This window comes from Herpailurus yagouaroundi, unplaced genomic scaffold (genome assembly GCF_014898765.1).
Source record: "Herpailurus yagouaroundi ecotype Mexico unplaced genomic scaffold, PumYag 67440, whole genome shotgun sequence".
Taxonomy (NCBI): Eukaryota; Metazoa; Chordata; class Mammalia; order Carnivora; family Felidae; genus Herpailurus; species Herpailurus yagouaroundi.
In genome coordinates, this window is record NW_024420251.1 from 390,770 (window position 1) to 403,304 (window position 12,535).

Genomic DNA, 12,535 nt, shown 5'->3' on the forward strand with positions numbered 1-12,535 from the left:
TATTATTGCCATGTATAGAAAAAGAAACTGAAGCTAAAAGATTTAAGCAACTTGGATGAGGTCTTGCAGCTGGTCTGGATCCAGAGGCCTGTCTTGTAAGGCAGTTGGATGTGTTGTATGTCACAATGTCATCATAATGTTAACATGGCTCTTGATTTGCCCCCCACTCCCACATCACCCAATCCATAGTGTCGCCGTCTGACTCAAGTCAGTTCATGGCACTTCCATTTACTGAGCTTCTCAGGCTTAAAAGCTAGGAGTCATTTCTCTTCTCCCACCCACTTTCAACACATCAGCAAGGACTTTATGCCCCATCTCCCAACAATAACCCAAACCCATGTACTTCTATCTCCATGACTCCAATCCTAGTCCAAGCTCTACCATCTCTCATGCCACTCCTCTTGCCTGTGCTCTTGTTTCCCAGATTCCATTTCCCACCCAGGAACCAGTCTAATCTCTCAAAAACAATGAAATCAGATCATTTCATGCTACTTTCCACTACAGCTGAAGTAAAAGTCAAACTCATGATCATGATTCTCAAAGTTCTCCATAATCTGGCTTCTGCCCACTTCTTGTACCTAATTTTCTACTACTCCTTCCCTCTTTCACCTTCTTCTAGTCACATAACAGTACTTGCGCCTTGGAACTCTCTAAGCTAGTTACTACTTCAAGATGTTTACAGCTGCTGAACCCTTTACCTGGATTGCCTTCCTTTCTTTGCTGGGTTGACCTCATAACTGAGGGTCTCAGTTCAAAAGACAGGTCATCAGAGAAAGACCTTCCCTGACCACACTGTCTGAACTCCTTCTTCCCACCAGCTATTAACATATGATTGTTTTATCATCTACATGACACTTTTCAACATTCATAGTGTCTGGCACATAGTAGGTGCTTAATAAATATGTTACTTAGTGAATAAATATTCATTGAACCTGAATCTATCCAAAGAATTCTAAAGACTGATTTTCCTTTTTAGAGAATCTGTGAGTGCTACATTAGTAGAACACTAAGCGAGAATTGCTGGTGGATGTGGGAGAGAGCTGCCTCAAAACTCACCTCATGACAGAAACCTTCCTTTCTTCACCTGTCAAAATGGCCACTTCTCTTAATATGTTCCAGCCCTCAGCCCCTGTATACCTCTTTCATATTACATTAAAACCACTTGTTACTGGGGCGCCTGAGTGGCTCAGTCAGTTGAGCATCTGACTTCAGTTCAGGTCATGATCTCACGGTTCGTGAGTTCGAGCCCCACGTCCAGCTCTGGGCTGACAGCTCAGAGCCTGGAGCCCACTTTAGATTCTGTGTCTCCCTCTGTCTGCCCCTCCGCTGCTTGCACTCTGTCTCTCACATTGTCTCAAAAATAAATAAACGTTAAAAAATTTAAAAAATAATAAAATAAAACCACTTGTAAGTGATTGTGTATCTCTTTTGAGTGTGTTGAGATCTCCACTCACATGCTCACCTTCTGAAACGCAGGAGCTGATCTGTCCTCATTCACATATCTTAGCACAACCCCCTGCACACATTGGGTTCCTTAGAAATTCTGTCCAGTAGCTGATGGACCAAAGGGGACATGGCCTTTCAAAGGAAGCCCGCAATTCCCCAGTTGGGAAGGCACACACACAACATACTCACCCGTAGAATCTGAGTCCTGAGGATACAAATGGACCCGACCAGATAAAACCGATCCTCCAGAGGAAGATATGTACCACACGATTCAGCAAAAGAGGGACTGGGGAACAAGCTACTGAAGAGCATCAAAGGCTCTAAGGGAGACAGAGACACACATGTGACAATCAAATAGAAAGGCAGGCTGTCTACACAAGAAAATGAACACGTGACACATCAGTGCACTATTTGCCAGCCCACTGATAATTTTCAGAATTCTGAGTCACAGATTTTTCCTGCCTTCTTTCTGTTCCAGCTATCCTCCTTACCCTGGTCTCCAGCAAAACATGAAGAAGTCATTACTGAAAAATAATTGTTGCAAGTTCAGGGTGATATTCAACCTTGTGTTCTTACTCTGTGGATGGATTTTATAGTCTTCAAAAGAAATTTAGCTCCCCTCTTTTATATAGGGCACAGGGGTATTAAATATGTGTGCAATTTGTGTGCATATGTAGTCAACTGAATGTTTTAAAAGTATACGACCCTTAATTTTCAACACATATGACAAACACCAGACAACCATTGCGTGAACTAATTTTGATTGTTTATTTACTCATTCATTCATTCGCTATATTTTTTAGACCTCAGTATCAAAGAACTGAGTTAATTACACTCTTAGTCCATGGAATAGAATGAACACAGATAAAGTCTCTACTCTTGATTTTTCTGATCCTTCTGCACCCACAGACACCCATTGCCATCTACCACTTTTAATATCTAAACTTGCAAAATATGTAGTCTGGTTTTATGTGTATGTGCTTACCACTTACAAAGGTGGCATTGTGCTATAGATCTCATTCTGTTTCTTACTTTTTTCAATCAACATTATGGTTTTAAGATTTAACTGGAGTGCCTGGGTGGCTCAGTCGGTTAAACATCTGACTTTGGCTCAGGTTGTGATCTTGCAGTCCATGGATTAGAGCTATGCACTGTGCAGCCTGCTTGGAATTCTCTCTCTCCCTCTCTCTCTGCCCCTTGCCCACTCATACTCTCTCTCTCTCTCTCTCTCAATATAAATAAACTTAAAAAAAAGATTTAACCATGTTGTAGTATATATATCCGAGGTCACTGCTTTCAAAGTTTTCCATATTGCACATTTTTCTCATTTTACTTGCCCATTTCCCTAATGATGCACACCTAGGCTGTCTCCAACTCCCTCCAACCATAAAAAACACTATGGCATATATAGCACATGTCCCCTTAGGCACAGATCTCTCTGTAAGTTTGCCTCTGGTATATCTCCACCCAGTGATGAGACTGCTGAGTCACAGATTAATTAACATAATTTAAGTTCACTCTGTTTTTCAGGAATGCTTCATGAGTTTACATTCCTCTCAACACTGTATTAGTGTTTTATTTCTCACCTCCTCACCAATATTTGTTTATTATTCACACTTCCTGATTGCTGTCATTCAGATGGGTGTACAGTGCTATCTCACTGTTTTTTAAATCTTTCATTCTTTGCTTACTAGTGAGTTCAAGCATCTTTTCACATATTCGTTGGGCTATTTACCTATGGTTCAAGCCCTAGATGTTTTAATGGCCCCATATCAGTGTTTATGTTAATTTCTCAGCCAATAGATCCTGAAACCTTGAAAATTATAAATTTGGACTCCATATCCACACAACACTGATTTGGGGTTTGATTTCTTGTAAATGACACATATTTTTTTCCATTCAAATTATGAGGGAGATGGCAAACATTATTCCTCTAGGCCAGTGGACAGGATTTTACTGATCATGTTAAGTTTCTAGGTTTTATGTATTGGTCCTTGAATGAATGTTAGCACTCCAGACCCCAGCCAGCGAAGCCCATGGATGATGCATAACCCACCTAGGCCACCACCTAGGCTTCCTCTTATCATTATAGTCTTGTACTTTATACTCTAATTCCTGTCACCCAAGGACTTAACTTTCCTTTAAGCTTGGGTATGCATCAAACTTCTTTTGTTATGTTTTAAAAATTGTTTCCTTGTTTTTGTAGAAGGAAAGAGTCATTCTTACTAGTTCAATCCACCATATTACCAAGTGACACTATCTTGTGAATTTCAGTATTTTTTAAACTGAATATTTAATATAATTTTTAATAATAAAAGGGATGAAACAAGGATTAGTTGTTTATAATAGGCGCTAAATATTTCTGTAAAAGGTATTCCATTTTTCAAAGGAGTTTCCCCTATTTCCCTGTCTTTTCTATCTTCCTCAGAGCAATAAACAGTAATTACAACTCTCATAAGTAAGCTGCTCTGTTGTATTGGACAGTAATTATATTTATATGTTTCAAGTCTTCATCGTCTCCAAACCCCCTCCTCCTTTTACTGCACAGTCTCACTGCACTGTTTCACAAAAACATTGCACTCTGCTAAAATTCATAGAGTCTGAACAAAAGCTAGAGGCCCAAGCATTTTTGGATACCAATTTAGTAGCAGTGTCTACTGGCACAAACCTATTTATTCCTAACTGCAATAGAAATGAAAACTACTTCAATGAACAAGCAACTCAGGAATAAGATCATTAAATATAACTAAACATATTTTAAATATAAATATTACCTATTTTCTGATTAGTGTCAGGTAAGTATATAAGCTATCTATCCCGAAATTCTGATCTCAGAGAAAAAGGTCAGAGACATTTACAAACAAGGTGTTTCATATTATCAGGTCCACTTTTAAAACAATAAGATCCTTTGGAACAATAACTTTAGTCTTTCTTTTTATCAGAGATTTCTGTTGGTCCTTCTTTTGGTAATCCATTTATATAATCACTCATAACCTAATTTCCCTTTGTTTTTATCATGGAATTCTTTTTCAAAAGTCTGATCAGTGTCTACAACCAAACCGCTATGGTCACAGGGATATAAGAGAATCTGAGGGCGCCGGCAGTGGAAAGGCATTTATGTTAGCAACGAAGGGCTATGAAACACATTAACTTTATCTAAATTAGACTGAAAACTGAATTGCTTACCATTTGAAATATCTTTTAAAGTCAGAATGAATTTCACATATTCATAAGTAGGGTTACTACCACGTTTATCATTTCCTCTCTTTATATGACAGCAAAAGTCAGTATGTTTTCCCACTAAGAAAAAAAAAGATACAAAACACATTTACAATTGTATGTTACCATATTTTGCAGGATTATTTCATAGGACCATTGTCTTACTTAGAACAGATTTTTAAAAAATATCATTTTCTTTCCATGAACATTAGCACTGGCATAGCTATCTATGTTGTAACTGTAGAGTGGAGTACCAGCTAGAACATTATATAACACTAATACAATTATACAAAAGCTCAAATAATCATGGTTCATGACAAAGAACAAGACTTAATGGAGAAGAAATATTTTAATACTAGAAATATAATTTGCGTAATTGTATTAATATATAATCAGCAGCTATATTGGCTCTAAGGTCTTTATTTTTATTACTCCTTTGAGTAGTTGTTACTTGGGTCTTAAAATCTAAGAAGTTACAATTTAGGAGACACAATCCATACCTGAACTTGACGAAGGAAGTTTGAGAGCAATCTTTTGGTGGACTTCACTTTTCTCATGATCAGGCAGAAGACTTAATAATTTTTTACCCACAATCTCATCCTTAAGAAATACAGAGAGAATATGTTTTGTTACATGTGCTATTACTGTTCACTTCCTCTACCTCCTTACTCCAGTAAACTTATCATCTGCTCCCCCTCAGCCATCTCATGGTCATACCTATTATACCTCTACAAGTCCCAGTTCACATTACTCCACTCTATGTCCATCACCTCCTACCTTTCCAGTGCACGCACGCAAGTACCCTACCTCTCCAACAATTATTCCACACGCTGAGACCTCCAGTTCATTCCCATCACATTTTTACTGTGCATTATCTCCTGTAAATTGTCATATCCCACTTTGCTCAGTTCAGATTCCACCATGAATCACTATAAGCACTCCCATGTTCAACTTCTGACATATATGTCTGGGAAAATCCCAACTCTGGTTAATTTCAACTCTTCATATACCTTGTACCTTCACCCAAGCAACCGCATGTCTATGGCAACCATGCCATGTATTATTTTAAATGGGCACACAGATCTGTATGGAAATCATTCTTCATTTCCTTAGACAATTCACTCTCCCACTCTTCAGTGCGACTCTTTCTTGCCTTTTCTTCCTTTTTAAAACCTCCAAGCCTCCCTCATCCTCATATTCAGCTGGGGATCTCATTTTTTATTGAAATATAAAACAAAGGGGAAAGAAAATGTCAATATCTTCCTGCCATCTAATCTACCAACCCATTTGTTTCTGTGGCTAGAGACCTATTTTTTCTCCTATTCCAAGGAATAAGCTTCCACTGAAGTCTAGTGCACTGCCTTTCATCCTCTCTCAACTATTCAAGGACATCATTCCAGAAATTTCCCCCTACCTCCCACATCATTAAACTTTCCCTCTCTACCAGGTCTTTCCCATAGCATGTAAATGCTATATCAGGGAAGCTATAATATCAGTTATCTTAAAAACAAAAACAACACAGAATTCCAAAAATCCAAAACTTTCCTTGACCCTACATTCTCTCCTCTGGCTCTTCTTTGGCATACTTTGGAACAAAAATCTTTGAAAGGAACTATACTTGCTGCCTCTCATTTCTTTAGCTTTCACTCTGCCTTGAAACCACACTAACCAGATTTTTACCCTAACCACTCCACTTTTGTCAAGGTCACCAGTGATCTCCACACATTGCCAAATCCAATCGTCAATTCTCAACCCTCACTAACATCTCAGCATTTGATACAACAAATCCCTCCTTCTTCTTGACACACTTTATTTATACTCGGCTTCCAGAATACCATACAAATATGGCTATCCTTCTGCTTTGAAGGCTACTCCCTCATGGTTTTCTTAGCTGGATCTTTCTCCTCTGTCTGACTACTTGACACTGGGGTTCGTAGGGCCTAGTCATTAGATCTCTTTTACTATGCTGTCTTTTGTGGGCAGTCTCTTTCTGTTGTAGCTCATCCAATACCAACTATCTTTGTACCTCCAGTCCAGACTTCTCCCTGAAGTCTTCTAGATAACTCATCTTAGATGTCTAATAGGATTTCAATTTTAAGATGTTCAAAATAGTGCACCTGACTTTTTCCCTCACAAAGCATGCTACTCCCTCAGTCTTCCACATTTCAGTAAATGACACCATCATTTACCCTCATGCTTGTCCTTGACTTGCCTTTTTCCTCCTAAACCCCAAACCCAGTCAATCAGCAAACTCTGTTGGTAAAACAGTCAAAATGGATGCAGAATCGGTCCACTTTTCACCACATGGGCTAAACCATAATCTCTAGGTTGGATTACTGCAACAGCCTTACCTCCTCTCCCTGTATTTATTTTTGAGGCGTCCCTGCTCCCACTCCATTCTTCACAGAACAGCTACAATGTTTCATTTAAAACATAAGTCAAGTTTTCCTCTACTTAACGTTTTCCACCAGCTACCCAAGTGATTCAGAGCAAAAGCCAAAGTAATTTCAATGGCTTATATAGTTCTATGTTCTCGTCCCTTGCTGTTCATTGACTTTAGTCCCTCCCATTTTTTATGCTTGCTCACTGCATTCCAGGTACACTAAACTCCTTGTTCATATCCAAATACACCAAGCAAATAGTCACCTTGGGGCCCTAAAATGCTCTTCATTCAATGTGAAACATTGTTTTCTAGATATTTACAATGATGTTTTCCCTTACTTCATTCAAGTCTCCACTCAAAAGTATTTTAAACAGAACTGATTTCTTGACATTCTCTTCCTGCATTTTTTTCATAACACATTCATTACCACCTGACATTATAGTCACATGTATATGTTTATCTGTTTATTATCTGTCTCCCTCAGTAAAATGTAAATAACATTAGAACAGAGACCTTTGCTGACTTATTCACTATTAAATCCTCAACACCTAGAACTCAGCTTGGCACAAGTGAGCATTCAGTAAATGTTAGTTGAATGAATAATGCTGTACCATGTAGCTGAAATATGGTGACACATGGACAAATTGAATATCAGACATTAAGTTAAGTAATGAGTTTTTAATGTGATAGGAACAAAGTAATAAACAAAGTATTCTTTGTAGCTGAATAATGGTTTTGGGTGATGAACCACAGATTCAAATAATTTTTAAATGAATAATATTAATAATGTACAGTCAAATTCAGAAATATATTTTATGGTCCATTTGTAGAAGCTAGCCTATGAGTTAGCCAATGTTCAAATTAGCAGATTGATCCTGACTCAATCAAAAAAAAGCATGGCTTGATTGAGGGCAGAAATATTACCTTAATTTAGCAAACAAAACATTATGAAATTAACAAGCAATAAATTTTGACAATGAAAGTCATTCAATAAGAAATTTACCTCCCAAAAGAAATATAGATATTTTTCATTAAACTTCACTTTTTCAATAAAAATTATTTTATTAGTTTAGTTATGAAACAAACTATAGGTACCAAACCAAGCTACCTCTGGTCAGTGGAAACCACTCATTCATTCATTTATCTAACACATGATTAACAACCGCTCCATGCCAGACACTGTGCTAGGTATATTCACACAAATAAGCTATCATAACACCCTGTGAGAGGAAAAATTATCTCCTATTTTGTTGATGAAGAAATTAAGGCTTGTTCAATTATTGAGAGATCAGAAGTTCAGTGGTAAATTTCATCCCCAAGTCCATCCAAATAACTGTATATCCATTGTTCCCTCCACTCTACCATAGCTGCTTCAAATCCAATTTATACCAAGGGCAGCTGATTTGCTACTGGGACAGTTTCTGCATTTTGGACACTCCACATGAAGCAATTTATCAATTTCTTTTTTTTTTTTTATTGAGTACTTATAAGGGTTAAACATGATGATCCTGATATGAATTCTAATTTTAATGAATACATAATTCAGTAGAGCAGATGAGACAGGCACAAAATTATGATGCAAAGTATAAAATAAGACTGTAACAAGAGGTACAAAGTGTCATGGCTCACCAGTTCTTTCATCAGTAGAAGAATAAAGGACAGCACTGTCGCATCAAAGAATTCAAAGTGAGCAGACTTTTGATAGTGTACATCCCCTTAGATGGAAATACTGGCAAAGATTTTCTTATTAATTAACTACATTCTTTAAGGACAGTGATAGTCACAATGAATGCCTTAGAACTGACCACCAACTAAAAAAGGTGAATGTAACAATCATTTAAGTGTAACTACTCCATAGTTAAAGGGCAGAGATCTGAAAACATTATCAACACCACGTTATTTTTATAAATCTTTAGCATTTGCTCTTCTTATTACACAAGGCAGAAAGATCAAGGCACTTAAAGCTTAAATAAGCAAAGATAAATACCAGTGAAAAATTAAAAAGGTTTTTCAAAAGCCAAGTTTGCAAATACTTATTAGTTGTCCCACAAATATTAGTGCGGTGAGTCTCAGTGATGTCAAAAAACAAACAAACAAACAAACAAAGTAAAGGAATTTTCTCCACTCCATGACATTTATTGAGGATCCAGGCAAGAAGTATCTTTTTGTTGGCAGAGACATTCACATTAAACATGCATTAGAAAACTGTTCAACTATATAGGGCACAGGGAAGTATAAGAGCCTCTGCATGAAATTCAGACTGCATTTTGAATCAGACAAGACTCATCACGAGTAATTCTCTACTATGCTGTAAGCTTCACAGGGAGAAGAGAGGAAAATTCATCACAATTATCATGAACTAACCATATATCTATATTCAAAACCTGCTAAAGTTTCTTAATAATTCAATGCTGAGAAACTCTTTCCAGAGGAAATGTGTTTACAATTTCTTTAAGAATTGTAAAAGAGAACAACTACATGTAAATTCCCAGTTTTAATTTTTTTGGGGGGGTAGTGATGAAGTAGGGTGAGTAGGAAAGCAGGCTGATAGGAAGTACAAGTTACTACTACAAGTGACTGCAAGTTTTTCCAAAGGAAAAACTATCAAGGAAATAAATGAGTGGGAAAATACAATGGCAGATTTCCGATATAAATTTAATACCATGATGATGATAGTAGACCTCATTTCGGTCACAATGGTATGTGTTACAACATCATATCTTGGACTCCTCATATCTTTTTGTCACACCCCCATCCAATCCATCAGCAAAACTTATTTTACCTACAAAACACCGATGGCTTCCACATCCACCTTACTGCAATTCATCACTATCTAATAGCCTGGATTAATGCAATAGCTTTCCAAGTGGACTCCCTACTTTCATGTCTGCCTCCATAGCTTATTCTTTTTTTTAGTTGCAGTATACTTAACATACAGTGTAATTTTAGTTTCAGGTGTACAATATAGTGATCCAACACTTCCATACATCACCCAGTCCTCATCTCAACAAGTACACTCCTTAATCCCCATCACCTACTTCCTCCCTCCTCTCTAGTGTGTTCTCTAGAGTTAAGAGTCTGTTTCTTGGGGCACCTGGGTGGCTCAGTCGGTTAAGCTTCTGACTTTGGCTCAGGTTATGATCTCACAGTTTGTGCATTCGAGACCCGCATCGGGTTCTTGCTGACAGCTCAGAGCATGGAGCCTGCTTCAGATTCTGTCTGTCTCTCTCTCTCTCTCTCTCTCTGCCCCTCCCCTGCTCACTCTCTGTCTCTCTCTCTCAAAACTAAATAAATATTTTTTGAGAAGTCTGTTTCTTGCTTTGCTTCTCTTTTATTTTCCCTTTGCTCATATGTGAGATTTAAGAAACAAAATAAATGACCCATAGCCTATTTTTTTTAACACAGGAGCCAGAGTGACCCCCTCCCAAAAAAAAAAGCTCATAATTTCCTTCATCTGCTCCAACCCCCACAATGGCTTTCTCCCATCTCGGAGGAAAAGACAAAGTCATTACAATGGCCTGAAACAGGGTAGACCTCTGCTACTGCTCTGACCTCATCACCTCCTAGTACTTTTCCTTTTGATCACAGCACTCCAGTCACAACAGCCTCTCTATTGTGCCTTTTCCATACCAAGCACATTCTTGTTTTAGTGCCTTGTCACTTGCTTTTGATTCTGCCTGGAACATATTTGCTCCAGTTATCTGCATGACTCACATACTCATTCCATTCAGGTCTCTGTTCAAATGTCCCCTGATAAGGCAGGTCTTCACTAACTGCACATTTGCAAAACCACCTCAAGGAATATTTTTTCCACATTCACAGATGAGAAACTAAAGCTCGTGTAATTATTAAGTGATAGAGCTAAATTTTAATCTTCAGATTGTCTGATTTCAGAGAACAAGTTCTTTCCATCCACCATGCTAGCAGTTTACAGTTGCCCAAGAGACAGAGGTGTCTTGATATTTAATGAAACTGTAGCTTCCTGGAGCCAGGAAGATCCTTTAGAAATGGTTTTGTCTCTACATTAATATAAGATGGGTGACTTATAAAAATGAAATTTTTAATCAAAGCCTGGGAAAAATTTCATGTTGTTACAAATTAAGAAGAGTTAGGATTTAATGAAGAAAAGTGTGAACTTATGCCTCAGGTATAAGTCCTTTTTAACGAGATTATAAAACTCCATTCTCATTTCATGTTTATGTACAGATCTAATATTAATAGCTTTATTTTTAAGCATACCCATCTCTGGTAATCAAATCAATGGCTTAAGATTAGTCACTCAACCCCATGTCCCAGATACCTCTACCTTAGGGTAAGTCTGTGTGTGTGCATGTTACCTAAAATGCTTAAAGTTGAAATACTCTCTTGAGAGTGAAAAGTTTGAACCAAACTACATAAAGAAACAAGGATAGCTTTTAGAGGGAAGATGGCGGCGTAGGAGGACGCTGGGCTCACCGCGCGTCCTGCTGATCACTTAGATTCCACCTACACCTGCCTAAATAACCCAGAAAACCGCCAGAGGATTAGCAGAACGAAGTCGCTGGAGCCAAGCGCAGACGAGAGGCCCACGGAAGAGGGTAGGAAGGGTGGAGAGGCAGTGCGTGCTGCACTGACTGGCGGGAGGGAGCCAGGGTGGAGGGGCAGCCTGTCGGCCAAGCAGAGCCCCCGAGTCTGGCTGGCAAAAACGGAGGGGCCGGACAGAGTGTGTTCCGACAGCAAGCACGACTTAGCCTCTGGGAGGTCATAAGTTAACAGCTCTGCATGGAAAGCGGGAAGGCTGGAGGACAAAGGGAAGGAGAGTTGCTGAGGTCCCGGATGACAGAGCTCAGTTTGGCATGGAACAAAAGCGCTCGCCAGTGCCATCTGCTGGCCCATCCCCAGCCAAAATCCCAAAGGGAACCAGTTCCTGCCAGGGAACTTGCTTGCTCCACGCAAACACCCAACGCTGTGCTTCTGTGGAGCCACCCCTCCAGCAGCGGGTCTGACTCCCTCCCGCTGCCACAGGGCCCCTCCTGAAGTGGATCACCTAAGGAGAAGCGAGCTAAGCCTGCCCCTCCTGCCCCTGTGCACCTTGCCTACTCACCCCAGCTAAGACGCCAGATCCCCAGCAACACAAGCCTGGCAGTGTGCAAGTAGCCCAGACAGGCCACCCCACCCCACAGTAAATCCCGCCCCTAGGAGAGGGGAAGAGAAGGCACACACCAGTCTGACTGTGGCCCCAGCGGTGGGCTGGGGGCAGACATGAGGTCTGACTGCGGCCCCGCCCACCAACTCCAGTTATACACCACAGCACAGGAGAAGTGCCCTGCAGGTCCTCACTACTCCAGGGACTATCCAAAATGACCAAATGGAAGAATTCCCCTCAGAAGAATCTCCAGGAAATAACAACAGCCAATGAACTGATCAAAAAGGATTTAAATAATATAACAGAAAGGGAATTTAGAATAATAGTCATAAAATTAATCGCTGGGCTTGAAAACAGTATAG

The 12,535-nt window shown here is 39.3% G+C and overlaps 1 protein-coding gene across 4 annotated transcripts in view; it reads right to left on the reverse strand.

Annotated features, from left to right (window-relative positions):
• The window catches only part of PASD1 (PAS domain containing repressor 1), a 127,336-nt gene that overhangs the window by 48,990 nt on the left and 65,811 nt on the right, over window positions 1-12,535 (reverse strand). For all 4 annotated transcript variants that reach the window (XM_040467356.1, XM_040467354.1, XM_040467353.1 and 1 more), the window contains 3 exons: window positions 5,166-5,265; window positions 4,633-4,746; window positions 1,636-1,766 (listed from right to left, as the gene is read on the reverse strand). In XM_040467356.1, the coding sequence (XP_040323290.1) occupies window positions 1,636-1,766; window positions 4,633-4,746; window positions 5,166-5,265 (345 nt within the window). The remainder of the gene's footprint in view (window positions 1-1,635; window positions 1,767-4,632; window positions 4,747-5,165; window positions 5,266-12,535) is intronic.